This window comes from Sminthopsis crassicaudata, chromosome 4, assembly GCF_048593235.1.
Source record: "Sminthopsis crassicaudata isolate SCR6 chromosome 4, ASM4859323v1, whole genome shotgun sequence".
NCBI lineage: Eukaryota > Metazoa > Chordata > Mammalia > Dasyuromorphia > Dasyuridae > Sminthopsis > Sminthopsis crassicaudata.
The window spans coordinates 149,701,454-149,723,252 of NC_133620.1; the positions used below are offsets into that span (position 1 = coordinate 149,701,454).

At 31.9% G+C, this 21,799-nt stretch overlaps 1 protein-coding gene across 1 annotated transcript in view; it reads right to left on the reverse strand.

Moving 5' to 3' along the window:
- The window catches only part of UTRN (utrophin), a 533,723-nt gene that overhangs the window by 29,836 nt on the left and 482,088 nt on the right, over positions 1–21,799 (reverse strand). The window contains 3 exon segments of the mRNA XM_074309622.1: positions 1,716–1,781; positions 2,011–2,049; positions 10,923–11,059. Coding sequence (XP_074165723.1) covers positions 1,716–1,781; positions 2,011–2,049; positions 10,923–11,059 — 242 coding nt within the window.

Below are 21,799 nucleotides of genomic sequence, written 5' to 3' on the forward strand. Positions count from 1 at the left end.
ACAGTGTGTTGGGACATATCCACAGTTAGTGATTAGCAAAAGGGACCAAGGAGGAGAAATTAAGGAAATAAGCATTTATATAATACCAACAATCTGCTAAGTACTGTGCTAAGGAAGAGAGGGAGAGAAGAGAGAGAAGAGAAGAGAAGAGAAGAGAAGAGAAGAGAAGAGAAGAGAAGAGAAGAGAAGAGAAGAGAAGAGAAGAGAAGAGAAGAGAAGAGAAGAGAAGAGAAGAGAAGAGAAGAGAAGAGAAGAGAAGAGAAGAGAAGAGAAGAGAAGAGAAGAGAAGAGAAGAGAGGGAGGGAGGGAGGGAGGGAGGGAGGGAGGGAGGGAGGGAGAGAGAGAGAGAGAGAGAGAGAGAGAGAGAGAGAGAGAGAGAGAGAGAGAGAGAGAGAGAGAGAGACTGCACAATCTGTCAGAAAAAAAATAGACTGGGATAATTATGTACAAGCAGATCAATTTGGCAGAAGGGTCACCTCTTTATGAGAATGAAGTATAGGGTAAGATAGGAGGGGATGACTAGGAGTTTAGGAGAAGATTAAAAAAAATTAGGAATCTCAAAACTAAATTATGAAGCAAGGTCCTAAGAACTATGTGAGGGTTCTGAGGACAGAAGTTTGTGTTTAGTGGTATAGACTATCAATCCTGGAGGAGAAAATGATTAATTTATTTTGCTCAAGTGAAAGCCCAGTTAAGATCAGATATCAAATTTGTAATAGATAAGTTGGCTTTGCTGGGTAATTTTATCCAGCTCTTTTATAGGTGAGTTGGAATGGAGGAAATGGATGTTGAGAGTAATCCAAAGTTGGAGTTTGGAATGGTGTAAGGTAAGTGGCAAAAAGAGTAGGCATTCAAGAATTAGGGATTCAAGAACAGAGGACAATGTTCCATTGAACTAATTCACTAAGGGGTTGAAACAGGGAAGAAGCATAGCCTGGGCAGGGTAGGAATCTGAGGAAGTATTAAGGTATAGCAAAGAATTAGAAATCATGATGAATAACAAATAATAGGTGCATAAGGTATTGAGAGAGATAGGATTATAAGACTTTATTAGATAAAGGAATTTTGGAACTCTCATTCAAAGTGTTAATGTATGAGAAATGACAAGATCAAGGTGTTATCATTTCTTTAGATAGCGTAGGTGGAATGAAGGAATAGATCATGGTGGTTGAAAAACTGACGAATAAGGTGGTTATTGAGATACTATAAATATACAAGTTGAAGTCTGCTATTATAAGGTCTGGAACTGTTCTGATCTGATCTTTAGTTGTTATTTTCACTCACAGGAATGGCAAGTTTTGAAAGAGAGTGATTAGTAACAAAGCACAACAAAATTTTACCAATATTCAAATTTCTTCATGAAAATTAAGAATTTATAACTTCCTAGTTCCCAAAAAATGAACCTTACACAATAGATACTTGTACTTGTACAAAGAACTTTAATACAAAATATGGTGAGTTGATGGGTACTATAATATAGTCAATATTTATTAATAAGGAAATATAATTATATCATAATGTAAATATGGATGTGAGTATAAGCAATTTTATGTATACAAAATTATATTTTTTTAAATTTCAAAAAAGTTTTGGGAAATATTTTCTACTTTTTTTTTTCTTTTGGAATTATATTTTCCATATAGCAAAATACTCTTTTTATACAACACTAATACAAAAAAATAATTCAGAGAAATATTCTTGTTAAAGTCTCTTACCTGGAAGCATACTGCTCTATTCTGGAATGTGTGTCATCCTGAAATAGTTGTGGGGATTGGGAGGGGCTTCAAAGGAAGAAAAAAAAAATTATATCATGTTGCATTCAAATATAGATGCATTATATTAACAGAAATGTTAGATTAATTAAAGGAATAAATTTGCCATGCAAAGAGACCACTAGGATTGTTATCCAGGGATGTAGTATTATTTATTGCCAAGAGTTTAGTAATTACCACATGCTAATAAAATAATCTGAGCATTAGCCTTCTGCATATAAGGTCCATATATACTCACTCATATTGCTCTGGCCACATACTGATGAGTGTGATAGGACTGTAAGGAGGGAAAAGGGGAAAAAAAAAACAAAAAAACCACAGAACAAATACTTTAATGCAATTCAAAACAACTGGGGATAAAAGAAACACTTCTTAAATGTGGCCTACCCATATACCTGAATTCAGTCAGGCCCCAAATAAGAAAATCAAAATAAACAGAAGCCAGAGTACAGCTACATAAGAAACATATTTAAAATATTCTTATTTAAAAGAAATAAAATGTCAAATCACTCAATGAGAAAGAAAATTTTAAGATAAAATAAAATAAAATTTTATTATGTATACTGAAATGAGATGGTCATCACTGATTTTTGTTTGTTTTGTTTATTAAATAGAAGAGTACATTTACAAAACTGAAGGCTATGGTGTGAAGAGTACTGGAAATGGGACTAAGACTTGGAAATAAAGAGATTAGGTGCTTTCCTAATCTTTCTAAACAGTAACTCTGACATCTCCCCTCTATTCAGTAAATTCCAGCAGCTCTTACTATGATCAATTAAAATACTCTGGAGCTTTTAAATTCCTTCATAATCTGGCCTTGTGCTATCTTCCAAGCCTTCTTATAACTCACCTTATAACTGACTCATCTTTACCTCCTGATCAGCCCAAGTATTACTTTCCCTAAGGAAGCTTTCTCAATCTTCACACTTCCTTCTGTTGATTTTTTCAGATTTATCCTATCTATATCTTGTTTTTAAACATATTTGTTTGTATATTTGGCTCCCTGTTAGACTTTGAGTTCCCTGAATAAATTATATCCAAGCTTAATGCAGCATTTGAATGAGACTAAAGATTCATTCATTTCTATACTTTCTAAAATAAGCTCTATAAAACCTTATACATCTATAAATTATCTCAATTCAACCATCAGTTACCACTTTACCCTTTTCCTTTTTCCAACTTCCTTTTATATGTTATCATCCATCTTCCCTTCTAAGAATGCAAGTTCTTTGAGGGCAGGGACTGTTTTATATTCCCGATTGTTTGGTATATTGTAAATGCTTAATAATCTATCAACTTTGTTATGGGGAAGCAATGTGGGGGACTAGCAGAGGGGAACAGAACAGAGAAACGACAATGAAGAGAACACAATAAAAATGAAACAAGATTTCACAGCCTTAAAATATTTGAAAATCACTTAGATCATTTAACCAAATTCAAACCCTAGTTTTGCATATAAATGCAACTATAAAACATGTAAAAATTAAATCTATTTGCTGAATGAACTGAGCTAAAAGCCATCTCAACAAAAGCTCCTATAGCTTCAATAAAATACAAGATTAAGAAGCATTTAAATTATTTCACCAACACCTAATGTTCCCATTTCTATTATACATCAACTACAAAAAAAAATTAACTCTTTCATAATATTATAAAATTAAGAGTTTGGACTCTGTGTAGCAAGAAATTACAAAGAACAGAGACTTTCTAATTCAAATTAGTAACTGTAAATTAATTCTCTTTGGATCTATTTTCAAAAAAAAAAATTTTCAGATATCCATTAGTAAATCTTAATATCTTCAAGACACTTGTTTTCATAAAAATCAGTATAACAACACATATATAAGCTGCTTATTATTAAACAACAATTGTCTGCAATTTTTTAAATTATTAAAAACACTGAGTAAATAAGTAGCAAGCAATTATGTGAACAATTATCTATGCACTATACTTTGGGGCTCTGTGATTTGTATTTGCTACATATTTTCCATAAATAGAAATTGCATAAGAAAATAACTCATATTTAAGTGCATTAGGGTAATTCTCACAAGTTTTTATGATAAAAAGAATGTAGTTTTGATCTTAATGGAAATGGGAAAGGCTTTGTGAGGCTGCTTGACTAGTTCTTGTGAAGTTAATTCAGCTGACAGAAAGAATAACTCCCTGAACTGAGTTAGGAATGGCAGAGACAGGCAGCTGAATAGAAAAGTGTTCACAGCTCTTCATATATTGGTACAAATTTATAAGAAAAGGAAATAAGATTTTTTTAAAACATCTTTTATTCAACCTTTAAGTATTCTTGGGGCCATCAGTAATCCTCAAAGAGGCCAGAGACTAAAGATGTCAACAATATTATAATATATTGGCATTTGGTTCATGGGAAGGGAGAAAAAAAAAATCCAAAGTTCAATCGTTCTTGTTTAATTAGGAGTTACCTTTTAAGAAAGTTATGGCTTATGCATTTATTAGGTCAAGTTTAAATAATAAAACATGTTACCACATACCAAAGTGTCTAGTGAAGGAGGTGTTCTTGGTAATGGAATATCCCAGTTGTCATATATAAACTACTAATTTTCAAATGATTCAAATGTAATAAAACATACTTAATACAATTATTGTGAATAACTTACTTTTTTGATAATTCATAAAATAAATTTTCAACTATTGTTAAGTCCAAAGGGTACTTATTATCAACACTGGTTCTCTTCATTTCATAAGGAATGAAAAATAGGGTTGACTATCTACTGACCCAAAGCAATTCACTATAAGTTGTTTTATTTTAATACATCTTTGGCAGATTTTTAAATTGCCTTTTATATGATCTCATTAAAGTGATATAAAAACTACACAAAAATTTTAAGTTATTTGAATTCTGTTATCTATTTAGACCCAAGATAATGATGGGTAAAATAATAATGATGATTTTCAGCACTACTGCCTCACTTTACTTTTTTTGAGACCCACTGACATTACAAAGCGAATTGATTCTTTAGCATGTGCCTGTCAAAAGGAATAATTTAGGGTGCATACCAAGTAGCCAACTTGTTAGTGAGACAATTAAGTAATTATCCAAATACAAGTTGATAAGTAACAATCTTTCTAGGACCCCTATCTCCTAAAGCCTGGATCAGTTATTGTATTAAGAATAACTATCTTCTCATCAAGCACCTCACCATGTGGTTTAAGCTAGTTATTTTCTTTATAAAGTATTGAAACCAACTTTAAGATTAGCTTAGCTTAGGAGACTTAATGCATAGGCCCTAATATTTAAGTCCCAGTCAAAATCACAAGAGACTTCTCCCTACTGATTGATCACCACAAAGAGGCAGGGAAGCTTCCCTTGTTTGTATCAACTTAAGCATCTTGACTGATATCATTATTTAATATCCTTCCTCTGCTATGGTTGATTTCTCTTCATTCTTAGCTCTTTCCTGATTACCTTCAAGTCTCAGAGAAAACACAATCCTTTCTAAAAGGATCCCATAAGATGTGTTTTCCTTCTAAGATTATCTCCAATTTTCCTTAAATAAAATCTTATATAAACATAGCTCCTTCTCTTCCTATGTGAAGTAGCTGAAAGCAGGGACTCACTTTCTTTTTGTTTTTCTTTGCTTTATCCCCAGTATTGAGCCTAAGGTTAGGTATTTAATAAATGTTATTAGTTAACTAAGAGTTCTACAAGCAGAACAGACCTGTTGCAATTTAATCATATCATCAATGCTCTTGAAAAAGTATTTTATTAATTTTTTTTTATACTACCATAAATTTTCCCAACATTTGGTCTCTCCCACTCTCAGGGAGAACTTTTTCACATAATAAATTGCATATTTTAAAACCAAAAAAAAAAAGGAAGAGAAACATTATCAGTATAATTGATTGATGTACCAAAAAATGTAGTCATGTACAAATACTAGTGATCTTCCCATCTCTGCTAAGGGATATGTGGGATTGAGGTCTCTTCAGATCTCTTCTTTCAAACTACGCTTGGTTCTTTATAATTGATTAAAAAAAAAAAAAAAAAAACTTAGTTTTGTTTATTTTTTTTTTGTGAGATTGTTTCCTTTGTAGTCCTTGGATATACTGTTTTCTTGACTCTAATTATCATTTTTTTTTCTCTTATAGTTGCACACATAACAAATCATTCTTCTCAAAATGAAAATAACTATAAAGAATGAATGTCTAGAAAGGAATTCATGTACTACATGCCACAGTCCACTGGCCACAGTGATACTGGAGGAAAAAGTATGTGTTTATTATGAAAGGTATTTAGGGAAATCAATTGTACTTTTTCAGGAGTCAGTAAATAAGATTTCTTATGTGCCCTTTATAACCTTTGGAGTTCAATTTCCCTTAATCTAACTTTGGGGAAAATAGAAAACAACTGAACAACATTCTCTAATTACTTTCAGCTTAACTATTTTCATTTACTTAGACAAAATCTGCCTAAAAAGCTATAAAATTCAATAAATATGGGTTATTCCCTTTCTTTATTTTGATATCTGTTGTTTTGTTCTTTTACAAAAAAAAAAAAAAAATCTCAGTAACCATTTACACAATTCATGTATAATTAGTGGCCACTAAATGCTAGGTTGTCACATGGTACAAATAGAAAAGGGCTCAATAAGGCCTATTAGAATGTCTACTATATAAATAACTATAAAACAAGTTTCCAATGCCCCAACCCCCTGCTGCTCCCCAGTCACTGCACCTTAAAAAAAAAGTAAAACAAATATCCACCCACATAAACGGTTATTCACTCTATTGAGAGTAAAAATGCAGCTGTAGCTGCTAGACCTTATGAACTTTAGCAATATGACATATTAGGACATTGGGGTTTATTCTAGGTACTAAAATATACTGGCTAGCTGTAGTTGATACTCAAATCTTTTGTTTCTAATTAGGTTTTGCAGAACACAGTTTAGCTTCATTTTTTTTGGGGGGGGGAGAGGGTATAAAATGTCAGCAGGTCAATGTGCAAAGTGTTGTGAGGTATATTCACCATCATGCAAAAGAAATCACAAGACATATTACTAAGAATAGCAAAGATGCTCTTTGCCATCCTGCTCTACTTCTTCAGTAATATCTGGAATAGCAAGTTAATAAGGAATGATATAACTAATAGCATTAAATTTGACAGAAAGAAAGCAAATGATGATACAAATGCCCCAAATGATCAAATCCATCATAACAAATCATGGGAAATATGTTGGTTTTTTGGTATTTGGGGCACAAATGTTAATAACTTGTTCCAATTAACAATGCAACTAGGTCAGATCTTTTAAATTATCCCTTTAAATGTCAGCTTTCTGGGATAATACTTCATGGGATCATAGATTTGGAATAAAAAGGAACCTCATAGGTCGTGTGATTTGACCTCTTCATCTTACAAATGAGGAAACTAAGATCCTGAGTCATTTCATGACTTTCAGAAGGCCACTGGGTAGTAAAAGAGGCAAATCTGAAGTATGATCCTCTGACTCTCAGTCCAATAGTGTTTTTAATACTTAAAAAGACAAATGAGATATGATATTAACTGAGGAAAATAACCACATACACATAACATAGAGAGGGTGATACATGGACATTACTCATAGAAATCAGGCACAAAGATAGCTATATAGATGCCTAAAAATGTAAAGAACAACAATAACAGTGATAGCACTCCCTTTCTTTTTTTTTACTTGTGATTAAAATAATAATAAAAAAAATACACCCAATTTTCTTGCTTGAATAACTTTTAATTGTGGGCAAACTCTTAATTCTCTGAAATGGGGTCATGAAAAACAAGGCAACAAGACTACCAGATTGCCTAAAGAAAGGCAAATTGGCCCCATAGATAACAGAGGGAGAAGGTTCAGACCCATATGTGGATAGGGCAAGACAGAGAGATTCAGTATAAAAAAACAAATTTAAAAAAATAAAACCACATATAAGATGATTCAAGAAGCCATGTTTCTTATTTAGACAATTCTATTTCATTTAAGGTTGGAGTTCTTAACCCAGAACCTATGAACTTGTGTGTTTGGGTTTATTTTTATTTGTTTTGGTTAATCCGTTGTATTTTATTCTTTGCATTTAAGAACAATGCTCTGAGAAGGGTCCAAAAGTCTCAGATTACCAAAGGGATTCCATGGGAAAAATAAATAAATAAATAAAATAAAATTTAAGGACCTGTGATTTAAGGCTGTTTTTAACTATGGCTATTGGTAAATATACAGATACTTATATGTTTTAAAAAACATAGGAAACCAACAATTTACATCATGAAAGTAGTTCTCTAGCTTGTCAGAAAGGCAAATAAAATACTAACTAAAGTTTAAAGAGTAATTTAAGGATTTGCAAAGTACTTTAAATACACATCTCACGTTTGATCCCCCTAATAATCCTATAAGATAGGCACTACAAACATTTTGTCCTTATTTTACAGATTAGAAAACTAAGGATGAAGGAATTTTAATGACCTGCAGAGTGACCTCATACAGCCACAGACAAGAGATTAACTTTAACATCATCACCCATAGAGCCAGCTAGATAGTACAGTGAATAAAATGCTGGGTTTGGAGTCAGGAAGACCAAAATTCAAATCTGACTCAGATACTTACAATGTGACTTTGGTAAGTCACTTCACTTGGCAAATTGCAAAAAGGGGCTCACAACACCTACCTCACAGGGATGTTGTAAGGATCAAATGGGATATCATGTATAAATCACTTAGCAAAGTTGCCTGGCACATAATGGGGGCTTGATAAATCCTTTCATTTTCTGATTTCAAATCTCATACTCTTTCTATTGACAGTAGCTGTTAAAATTTTTTTTGTCATTATTACCTAAAGTGAAATAAATTCATCACTTAGAAAAGCCACTTGTTCATTATTAATCAGAGAAGATACCAATACCCACCTCACAGATTAGCTAGAATAAGAAGATAATTCGGAATGTTAAAGAGGATGTGGGAAAACTGGGACACTGATGCATTGTTGGTGGAATTGTGAATACATCCAGCCATTCTGGAGAGCTATTTGGAACTATGCTCAAAAAGTTATCAAACTTTGATCCAGCAGTGTTACAATTGGGCTTATATCCCAAAGAGATCCTAAAAAAGGAAAAGTGACCTGTACATGCAAGAATGTTTGTGGCAGCCCTCTTGATAGTGGCCAGAAACTGTAAATTGAATGAATGTCCATCAATTGGAGAATGGCTGAATAAATTGTGGTGTTTGAATGTTATAGGATATTATTGTTCTGTAAGAAATGACCAGCAGGAAGATTTCAGAGAGGCTTGGAGAGACTTACATGAACTGATGCTAAGTGAAATGAGTGGAACCAGGAGATCATTATACACAGCAACAACAAGACTACATGATGATCAATTCTGATGAATGTAGCTCTCTTCAACAATGAGATGAACCAAATCAGTTCCATTTGTTCAATAATGAAGAGAACCAGCTACACCCAGCACAAGAATTCTGGGAAATGAGTGTGAACCACTACATAGCATTTCTACTCCCTCTGTTTTTGTCCACTTGCATTTTTTATTTCCTTCTCAGATTAATTTTACACTATTTCAAAGTCTGATTCTTCTTGTGCAGCAAAATAACTGCATGGACATGTACACATATATTGTATTTAATATATACTTTAACATCTGAGGTAGGGGGGAGGGAGGAAAAGGAAGGGAAAAGTTGGAACAGAAGGTTTTGCAATTGTAAATGATGAAAATCTTGTAAATATCTTGTAAATAAAAAGCTATAATAAAGAAAATTATCTCATTTCTCTAAAAAAAAAAAAAAAACCACTTGGGTCTACAGCCTTGTATGTGATGCATACATAAATAAATCAAATAAAATTGTTCTATGCTTCTACTTGAAATGAAATGATAGAACACTTGGCCTCTTTTTTTTCCCATGTGATGCATCCTAGTCATATCTAGTGATATTCCAAACTGATTTCAATATCACTGAGAAATTACCTGTGAGATACACTGCATTTGTACTAGATAATTTACACCTTTCATTAGCAAAATAGAATTAGCTGTAAGTTTTTCAAAACAAAGAAATTTAATTCACAATCAAGGCATTCCAATTATTTTTTACTATAGCTTTTCCCACGGGAAATGATAAGAAAAGAGATTCTTTCATTCATTTTAAATGAAACATAAAAATTGTAGAAAAACTTTGCCAGTCATTTGACAGAATTTTTTCATTCTCTTACCATTACTGTTTCTTTCTACCCCATTATGAACTCTGATGATTCCTTTTAACAATAAAGAATGTTTCCCAGATATTCAAAGCACAAATATAGATGCCTATGTAGGTAGAGATTCACCATGATTTTTGTCTAAGAATTATTCATTCTATTTTCTATAGGGTGAGTTAACATCTTATTTCCTTCAGTTCTCTAATAAAGTTTTGGGGAACATAATTTAAACATAGGTATTTCTTAAAATTCAAACTATGGTTATTTATTTTCCAAAGCATCTTTTGCATTTCTATTCTATAAAAAGTTTTTGTCCTTTAGGATATTAACTTGAAGCAGTATTTCTTTAGGTTATAATAATCCACAATAATTTTATATTTTAAGAATGATTCCTTTCCAGTCCCCAATTATGATTTTTGGGAAAAGAATTAATTCTGTCTTTTAGTTTATTCTCACACAATGTTCCATTTCTTTATTCTTTCAGTTGCTACAGATTTAAGAAGAAAAAAAAACTTTAGAGACAACTGAAATTTTGTGTCCTTTAGTAAGTCTTACAATTGAGATCATAAAAAGTTTATGGTTAATAAAATGCAAGACATACTAACAGCAGCTATAAAATCATTAATATAAATGGAAAAACCTATGAAAAGAATGGATAATGATTTAAAGTCCAAATTCACTTATAATCAAAAGAACAGAAGACCAATCAAGAAAAGATGGAAAAATAAACATAAATTTTATGAGTCTGAGTCAAACATACCAGACTAAAATAAATGGTAATGAGAAAACAAAACACCCCAACTTTTTTTTAAAAAACAAATAATGATTATATAAATTTTACTGAAGAAATATTTCTCATTAAAATTCTTTGTACTTCTTTTTTTTTAATCCCTACTGTAAAGAAAAACACTAAGTAAATGTTTGTCAAGGTTCTGGGAGAAAAATGGAAACTTACTTTTCTAAGTTGTCACCTTCAAGAACTGTCTGCACAGGCAGGTAACCAAGCCGGGGATGTTTAGCAAAGTACTTCTTTGACCTGAACTTATTTTTTAAGACTCTTGTGAAGTCTCGTACATCTTCTCCTGAAGTAGTCTATGAAGGCAAGTAAATTAAACATCTCTAATTAGAATTATAAAAGACAATTATTTACAGTAGAAGCAGAATGAAGGGAGAAGAGAAGGGGATGTTTTTGAGGACATCAGTTCAGCAATTGTGTGGTTGTGAAAATGACAATCTAAATTCCAAAAGCATAAAACTAGAAGTTCTCAGAGACTATTGCATATACTAGAGGCAATTGATAAGTTTCTTCCATCTGATCAGAAATAAATGATCAACTGGAATCAGTTCCTTAAAGCTCAGGTAACAGATCAAGAAACACCAAAAACTGATGGATTTTACAAATGATTGTTGCTGATCCTACACAGATTTTTTTTTTAATGTCATTAAAACTTAGCAATGACTGTTTCTATTTGACAAGCTCAATCATAGATCCTCTGCTAAGTCATTAGCTAAAACATGTACGCAACATTAGATAATATAATAATGATAACAATAATGAATAAAACATTAATGGCAATATAATAATAATTATAACATATTTATCAACTATGGCCTTTTAGAGAACTTGACTAAGGCACTCACAAAGTCAGTGATGGAGCCTCTACTAGAAAACATATCTCCTGATTCCTTATCCTGTATCTATCTGATTCCATTCAGCAAACATATTAAGCACTTTAATTTGTAATATACTTGAACCAGGTAATCACTAAGTGGAAAGAGGAGATGCATTTATGTGCAAATATAAAGCAGTCTTGCCTTTAAATTACCCTCATTCATTAGGATGGATAAGATAAATACACACACACAACTATGTTGTAAGAATTATAATATCCTGGAGACTTCAAATAGAGTAGCTAAGATTTGAAAAGAGATTGTTTATAGGTAAGAAGATGAGGGAAGGCTTCATGGAACATGTAGACCTTTAAGTAAGGAAGGGATTTCAATAAGAAAACATACAGAGTGATGCTAGTACAGATTTGGAAGACAATATATGTAAAGTCAAAGAGTAGACAAAGGATAAGAAAAGATCAGGGAATGGTGAATCTTCTAGTTTGGCTAGATTTCAATGTACATCAAGGAAAATATATGATAAAGCTAGAAATATAAACTGGATTCAGATTGTGGATGGCTCTAAATATCCAGCTAAACAGTCTCTATTTTAGTTAGCAATGAGGAGCCCCTGAAAATTTTGAGCTGAGGTATGATGTGGTCTGACCTATATATAAGGAAAGTTTTTGGAATAGTGCAAAGACTAATAAGAAAGGGAAGAAAATGGACAACAAGGAGATTAATTATGCAGCTATTCCCAAAGTCAAGGAAGGAATAATGAAAAATTGAGGTGGGATAGTAGAGGAAGAAAGGACACTATGCAGACAGATTTGATAGGACTTGGAAACTGATTGGATTTTGAAGGTAAATGAGAGGAAATAATTTGATTCTGTTATGCCACAGTTCTCTTTTATTGTCCTGACTCAGTTTCCTTAATTATCCTGACCCAGTCCTGACTCAGTTTCCCTAATGGTTCTGCTTATAATTGTCTGCTCAGTCCTACGAAACCACTCCATAAAAGATCTTATGTTTTAGAATATCAGAATGCCTTTCCTCATCCCAAGCTATCAGAATATCAGATACCGTCTTATCAAGATGCCTCTCCCCATCTCCGGAGTGCCTCCCTGTATTATGTCATCCTCCTCTCTGGTAGCTCACCCCATCCTGTCAGAGTCCTGTTCCCTCTCTCAGCACCCTGATTTTACCCCTGCCTCAGTCTACCCCCTGAGTCTGAGCTATGTGTATATAGGTCATTGAGAACTCACATTGTTAGCTGGATTCTTGGAGACAATAGTCTCATTCAGCCCTGGGACCAAACCATGGATCCATTTGGTCCTAGTAAATCTCTCCCTTTTATATAAATTATTAAATACTCTCTGATCTCTTTCTTGCCTCAGTTTCTCTGGCATTGCATTTTGCCTCTCATTTATCTGGATTAGTGCACAGAAACAGGATATTTATAAGTTAGAAAAGACAATGGTTTTAGTTTAAACATGAGTCTGAGGAGGAGTTAGTACTTTCAGTGAAGGATATATAATACAGTTGTTTGGAAATATGAAGCTATCATTTATGGGAAGTATTAAGGTTAGGATACTGATTTGGGAATCATTTTCTAGAAGTAATAACTGAAGCTAAGGGAATGGATGAGTTTACAATTGAACAACCGAGATAATATACCAAAAAAAAAAAAGCAAGGAAACCCAAAGATACCTAATTAAAGAGGCAAATTTGACCGCTGGTATATCCTGAGATATAGTGGAATGATAACATGACTGGAATATGGCTCTATGTTATTCAAAATCAATAGCTAAAAATAAAATAGGCATTGTCTGTTGAGAAAATACTCATGGATGGAAATCTAGAAAGCAGAGGAGAAGGTGAATACTTTAAGACAAAAAAAATCAATAGAGGCAGAATAGGAGGCAATTTTGCCATGGAAGAATGACACAGGTGACTTGATCAGAAAAAAAAAAGAATTAGCTGAAAAATTAGCAGATCATAATAAACAAAAAGCATGAACTAACAGAGAATGTTATACTTCAATAGAGACATTTTATACAAATTTGTATTACTCAAATTCAACTCCCCCCCCCCTTTCACTGAGGCAATTGGGATTGTGACTTGCCCACAGTCACCAGAAGTGTTACGTGTCTGAGATCAGATATGAACTCAGGTCCTCCTGACTTCAGGGCTAGTGCTCTGTACACTGCATCACCCAGCTGCCCCGGCAAATTCAACTTTTAAAGAATTCTAAAAGAAATCTGTGTTCCAAAAAATTTGACAAATATGAAATTCCAAGAAGTGGATAACAAGATTGTAAAATCAGCACAAGAATTGGAGCAAAATGTGACTGATAATGATGTAGAGGAGTTGACTGAGTCTCAAGGAGAACTGTCAAATGAGGATTGCAGAAGAAGAAAAGGAAACTTTGGAATCTAGGTCGAGTGAAAAAGTTCACAATGAAAGAGTTGCCAGAAGCATTTCATCATTTGAGTGAATTTTTTTCTTATATGGAAAAGATGGATCCAATTTCTTCTAAGAATTTAAAAGTTCAAAGATTAGTTGAGGATAAAATTGCTTATCATCAGATAGATGAGAAAAAAAAAATCATTATCCAAAAATCTCTCAATAGCTTCTTTAAAAAAAAGTTGTGCAGCCAGTTAGCAGTCATAAAGGCTAAGTGCAATAGGTGGGGGAAAAGCAACAAGTATTGCATACCTATGTTAACTTTATTATACACTACTGTGACTACATCATTAACTTTTATCTTTCATTTCATAATTCTGTTTATTATTATATTATAGCATTTAATATGTCTGTATTTTAGTACCTTTTATGACTTGTATAAATGTATAATTATTTTGTATATGCCTGTGTTATATAGGCTAAGTGAAATAAGTAGGTAAGGGCAAATTCATATTATATAAAAGTAGCTTAAAGTAGGGCTTTGTGGGATGGGCCACATACATAAAGCAAAAACTGTCTATATGAGGACATCTATTGGAACTCTCTTTGTCAAAAGCAGAACAGTTAACAACTTGTCTTAAAAATAATTTTACCTTTCAAAAGGCAGAAAAAATAAAGAGGAGAAATTTTCTTATACAGCTAAATCTCACTAGTAGAACTGCTGGTAGCTACTTGGGGAGGGGAGGAAATAATGTTTATCTAGGAAGGGATTGACCAATCCCTCTTGTTTTGATGGAAGGATAGAAAGCCAGCCATAGAATTACATCTACGGTGGAATTTGGAAGAACAGATTTCAAAGGAATCAGAAGAAAGAAAGCTAATCTATGTCATTTAAGATAGTTATAACTTCAGGAAAAGGGAGTTGACTGTTCTGTTGTGCTCTTCTGTGATCAGACAGTCCTATTCAGTTATGGGCAATTCAGGAAAAACAATGATAAGATAGCAAATTTCTTAAGTAGAGCAAACACAATGGTGAGTTGGTGCCAAATAAAAACCAACCACTTGAAGGAAATGGGGAGAGTTAAGCTAGAATGAAGGAGAAAAAAAAAAAAAAAAGACAAGAGGGCATATAATAGCCATCTCCAAGTATCTGAAGGGATACTTGTGCAAGATGTGCAAGAAGGATAAGACTTGTTCTGTTTAGCCACAATGGAAGCTTCAAAGAGCTAAATTTTGGCATGTCTTTAAAAAAAAAAAACAAAAAAAAAAAACAAGCTTCTTAATAATAAGAGCTACTTAAAAGTGGAATAAGCTACCCTAAGAAGTGATGATTTTCTCCATACTGGAGATTTTCAAGCAAAGGCTGGATCAGTTTGTTGATTATACTGTAACTGGCATTCTTTTCAGGTATAGGTGAGATTCAAAGCAGCAGAGAAGAGTTTAGGCCCCAGTGAAAAAAGAAGGCTGTGATGAATTTGATAACAATCTTTACCAAAAAAACCCAAATATACCCTGCCTATTATAAAATGAAATATAGCATGGGGGAAAATTTATTCATAAAAATGTATAAAAATTTTGGAACCATATGAAAAACCAAAATCATATCACATTTTAATTCATATCTCAGTAAATACTCACAAAATGCAACCTCCCAAATCACAGCTTTTTAAAATTGTAACACTCATAGAATGAAACATATCTAAAATTAATTACTTGTAGAATTCAAGTGCTTTTGATTTTTTCACTAGAATGTTAAACTTCTAAAGTTGTTAACTTTTGGCACGAAAACTTAATGACTTTAAAACTAAACGAAAATATAGTTTATATATAATATATATTATATACATATATAATAACATGCACTATGTATATATTTTGTAAACTGATATTATTAAAATTTTTAAATGTTCTTTTATCAAAACAAATCCAAAGTTATAATATGCAACTTTATTCACAAAATTACATTTAAAAATAATTTATTCAAGCAAAGTCTTTACTTTGCTTAAGAGAAAACTACACTTATACTGTCAAAGTACTGGACTGAATGTTTATATATAGTAAGAATTTCAGAAATTCTTCTATGGGGACATCTGTAAGACATATATACATACATGCACACAGTGTAAGAATTTCTTTAAAGTATAATTTTTTTCTTACTAATGTAATTAGTACTTCTTTGATTATTGTCTATATTAATCAATATTAGAAATTTATATAGAATTATTTTTCTTTTGAAATACATTTACAAGAATACAAGTCATTCTCCAATTGACAAATAGTCAAAAATATAAATAGATAATTTTCAGATGAATAAATTAAAGCCATTTCTAGTCCTATGAAAAAAAAAGCTCTCTATCACTCTTGATTAGAGAAATGCAAATTGAGACAATTCTAAAGTACCACTACACACCTCTCAGATTGGTTAAAATGACAGGAAAAGATGATAAATGTTGTAAAAGATATGGGAAAAACTGGGATACTAATACATTGTTGGTGGAATTGTGAACTGATTCAACAATTCTGGAAAGCCTTTTAGAACTATGTCCAAAGGGCTATCAAACTGTTCATACCCTTTGACCCAGCAGTATTTCTACTGGACTTGTATCCCAGAGAGATCATAAAGGAGCCTGTACGTGCAAAAATGTTTGTGCCGGCCCTTTTTGTAGTAGCAAGAAATTAGAAACTGAGTGGATGTCCATCAGTTGGAGAATGGCTGAATAAGTTATAGTATATGAATGTTATGGAATATTATTGTTCTATAAGAAATGATCATCAGCAGGATGATTTCAGAGAGACCTGGAGAGAATTACAGGAACTGATGCTGAGTGAATTGAGCAGAACCAGATCATTGTGCATAGCAACAAGATTAACTGTGATAAACTTAGTTCTTTTCAACAATGAGTTGATTCAAGGCAATTCCAATAGATTTGTGATAAAGAGAGCCATAACATAGTTTTTTCACCCTTTTTGTTGTTGTTTGCTCGTTTAATTTTTTTCCTCTCTCTCATTTCTTTTCCTTTTTGATATGATTTTTCTTTTGTAGCATAAATATGGAAATATATTAAGAAGAATTATACATATTTAACCTACCAATTACTCGCTGTCTAGGGAAGGAGGAGGGGAGAAGAAAGGAAGAAAAATTTGGACCCAAAGTTTTGCAAAGATGAATGTTGAAAACTATCTTTGTATGCATTTGGAAAATAAAAAGCTATCATATATTTAAAAAAAAAAAAGAAAGAAAGAAATACATCAGTTTTACAATGGATATAAAAATTGAGAAATATCACCACTGGGAAAGAAAAAAAAAAAAAAAAAACCAGACAGGCCTTAGGATGAAGTAATTTGTATTGACTTTCTCCCTTTTGTGAATCTACTTAGATTACTAAGACTCCTTCCAAATTTGAAATTCTGTGATTTTATGATTTCTATGAGATAACATAGAGGGACATTCACATTTGGAAGACTTTAAGAAGAACTGGATCCAGAAAAAGAGACAGAGAAAAAGAGAAAGCTATTTGATAAATACAAAGAAAAGCAAAAGAGTATAATGTAACAGATACCAAGAAGAACATTTTCAAAAGGAAAGGATTGGAATAAAATGCTGCAGAAAGGCAGAAGATGAGTCACAGGAAGTCTATACTCAATTTTTTAGCTAAAATAAGCAAGTTATTTACTTAAAAAAAAACAAAAAACAAAAACAAAAACAAAACCAACTAATATCCTCTGAAAAACCATATCTAAAATAATACAAAATCATAATCAGGGGAATTTTTTCTTTCTTTCTAAATTAAGTCTTAGTTACTAACAGAAAACATTAATTAGAAATTATATTCAACACCACCAACATTTATACTTCCTTGAAAGTTTATGTCAGTATGTAACACTGTGGCATGGTGATACCTATGAGTTTTCCAAAACCAAGCCAACAAATCAAATCTTAATTCTAGGAGGCTGAAAAGATTTAGCACCAGCTGTTTTCTGGGGAGCCACTTTGTTGTTAGATCTAGTTTCTTTGGGCACTACTAAGGAATATCTCCTAAGAAAGGCCCAGGGGTTACATACATTGAGACTGGTGGGAGGACCAGAACTCAAAGTCCGGAAGCTTTCCATATACAAAAAGGACAATGCACAGGCACAAGTTCTGTGAGTGGTCTCAAAACCATCTTTAGGTAATCATTAAAGTAAGTGCTTAATATATCTATAAAAATGCTTAACTTTTGTTTCTTTCTAAAGAAGGCTTTTAAGGGTCAGCACCATGCTAAGCTCTGGGGATACAAAAAGAAGAAAAAAGTAGTGCTTGCCCTCAAAGAGTCCCCAATCTAAAGAAGGAAATAAGCAAATAAATATGTGCAAACAAACTATATACTGGATAAATTGAAAATAATTAACAGAAGGAAAGCTTTAGAATTATGTGGAAATGAGAAAGCTTTCCTATAGAAGACACGATTTTATTTCAGAACTGAAGGAAGCTAAGAGGGAGACATTTAAGTGACTGGACATTTTAAAATTTTTGCTCATCTAACCAAGAGGTTACTCATTTATTATATAGTTATTACAAAGATTTCCCCATTTATATATGAATACATAAGTTTAAGTAAACTTACCTTCTATATAATGAGTAATGTCTTCATTTCTATTATATTTTATGCATAAAATGACTAATAAAATGAAAATTCATTTGAAACTATTATTTATGTGAAAGGAGCTTTTCATTATTATGCATTTCCTTAATAAATGCATGTAGATTCTACAACTATAAATAAAAAATCCATTATTCTCATATTCTAAAACATTAGTAACTACTGCCTTAGCTCTTATCTATATGTATGATACTATCATAATTTGTCATTCAGGAAGGTATAATTTATGTATTTTGTTCAAAAGAACACCTTTGCTTTTTGTCCATTATTTAAAAGCATGTAACTTATATATAATAAATGTTATAAATAATAAATTTCCTTTAAAGTTTCAAAAGATGTGTAAATTTACAAAATGTCTAATTTGGAAAATTTCACAGCATTTTTATTGTGTAACCTTGACATTTTGGAGGACACTTAATCACACATTTTAATCACTACCGTTTGGTCATTTTCCTTTCAATGGAGAAGCCACTGCCCAAGCTATAATTCCTAGAATCATAGGACATAGGAATCATCCTAGCACTAGGAATGTCACTCAGTTTATAAAGAGATGTGAAAAGTAATTCATCCGGCAAAAACTATGGATAGCATTTACATTGGCAGCATGCAATTAGTTCCACTAGGATACAACCATATTCTAGCAGAAGGAATAATAGGACATCTATGGTGAAGCTTCTTTTTTTAAATAAAAAAAACATAAAAATTTCTAAATTTCTGTATTTATAAACTCTGCAAATTGGTTTAGCTTGATCTTTATAGATGAGAATGGCCTACCTCTTCTCTACTACCTTGTTCAGTGATGGTGTGTAATATTAAACATCTTCTGGCAAAAGATTAACAAGTTTTGAAATAAAAAACTGCAAAAGTCAAATTGTATTTTAAATTATGATAAAGATTACTTATAACTTGAAGAATCATTGTTAGTACATAGATTTCAGCATATTAGATAGGAAAAGGCACAAAGGTTTCATAGATTTTATATTTCTGCCCTAGATAATTGTTGTTAGTCAATCATTTATTTCAGTTGTGTCTCAGTTTTTGTGACTCCATTTGAGGGCTTTTTTGGCAGCTCATTTTACAGATAACAAAACAGGTTTAAGTGACTTGACTATGGGCACATAGTGAGTATCTGAAGCCAGATTTAAATTTATAAATATTCTTTAGTTCTGTGTTAAAATACTTTATTATAAACATGTATATTTTATCTTTCAACATCAATGCTTGTGAATAATTAACTATCAACTCTATGAAAAACATGTCACGATTTCCTGGATGGCTGAGAATTCTTTCCACATAATTTGAACATTTCTCTAAATGAGAAATGGGTAAACTGAATTAAACTAAATATTCTCAAATTTTATAATCTTTGTAGCTCTGAGCAAGTAGACTAGGAAAAAACAGAAGAAACCTTAGAGACTTACTGATGACCTTGATAATTACCAACCAAATATTTAATCACTCAAAATAATTTAAAAAGACGAAATTTTGTCATAGAACCAAAAAACTCAACTTCTCATTCTTGGACTCTAAAAGTAAAATGATTTTTAATCTTCCCAACAGCTTCTCTGGGGTGCCATATTCTTGGTACCTTATCTAATTCCAAAGAGTCACTGATACTACAGAACGAAGAAAATACTAAATAATCTCTATTTAAGCATAATTTTTTCAAAAGAATTTGAAGTTTTTAATGTTAAAATATGAATATGACACAGAGAAAGAAGAATTCTTCTTAATGTTGAAATACATCCAAAAAATTAAAAAGGGAAAAACAAGGTTACAAACCATAAAACAGCCAATTGGGCCTTTGCAAGTATCACCATTCTCATCTGAAACATGTCCCAAAATGGGAAAAAAAAAAAAAAAAAAAAAAAAAGTCAAACCACTCTATTAACAGGCTCATTTAAGAAATAAAGATCTCAAGATGTGTACATACTTCTAAGTTGATGCCCTTAAATATCGTACTTTCCTTTCAAGTTACTTATAATTAAAAGTTTATAAAAATAATTTCAAAATTTCATTACTGGTTCTAACATGATGAACAGTTTAAAGAACAGTTACATGGATAAGAAGAATTCAGTCAAAAATCTCAAAACCATAAGTCTTACTAGAAAAATGCAAAACAGAAAGGCCAGTATCAGCAGATTTTGGCAAGTGGAGCAAGCTGAGTAATAAGTCATCTAACATAAAATAGATCTGATAGACATGGTACCTCAAAGGTCTAATATGGCACCTTAAAATACACTAAATTTATTGAGAGAACAGTATAAGGCCAGCAACAACTAAAAAACTGCCTCAGTACATTGAGGTCAAAGAAAATAGCAATGATGCTGCATTTTTAACACCCTGGCAATCATCCAATGTCTCATCAGGAGAATCACAACTGCCAGCAAGAAACTACACTAATTCAATCTGGGGCTCTCAAAAAAAAAAAAAAAAAAAAAAAAAAAAAAAAAAAAAATCCAAAAAACCAAAAACACGAATAAGCACTTTCTTCTGCTCTATTTCCATAGCAACAGAAATACATTGATACTCATTTCAAGGGTGGAAAACTGTTTGTTGCTAGCATCTTATAACCATAAATACAAAGTCTCTTATCAAAAAAGAAGCTGAAAAATTTGTTGTTGTTATTTTTCTTTTTAAAATGCACCTTTTAGTAAATTACAGAATTAAACTTAAGAGGTAGCAGAACTGGATTTGATCATTACAAGTGTAATTTTGGATAAGAAATGTAATTTGTCATTCACAATTTGTAAAATGGGGATTATCGAACTTGTACTCTAAATCAGTTACACATTTTTTGCTTCAGTGTTCCTAAAGGCTCCCCAAAATATGAATTTAGGATTTTTTTTTTCTACTTTACTAATGAATATCAAGAATATTTAAATAAAATCATTGTCCTTGAACAAACTTGCTATTTCAAATACTTCCCCTCAATGACTTGTTGCGACTCTCCAATAAGATAATATGTGCAAAGTCATGTACAAAATGTCACCTATTGTTACTATAACTATTATTAATGTTCCAAATTCAAAATCTTTTCAAAAATGAGTCTATTATATAGACTGACTTAATTAAATGATTTTTCTACTTAAAAGGATTCTGTCTATGCCCAAATTTTACCAAGAAATGATTCAGCTATAGCTCAAGACTTGGGGAGCAAAGCTTTTCAAGATAACAC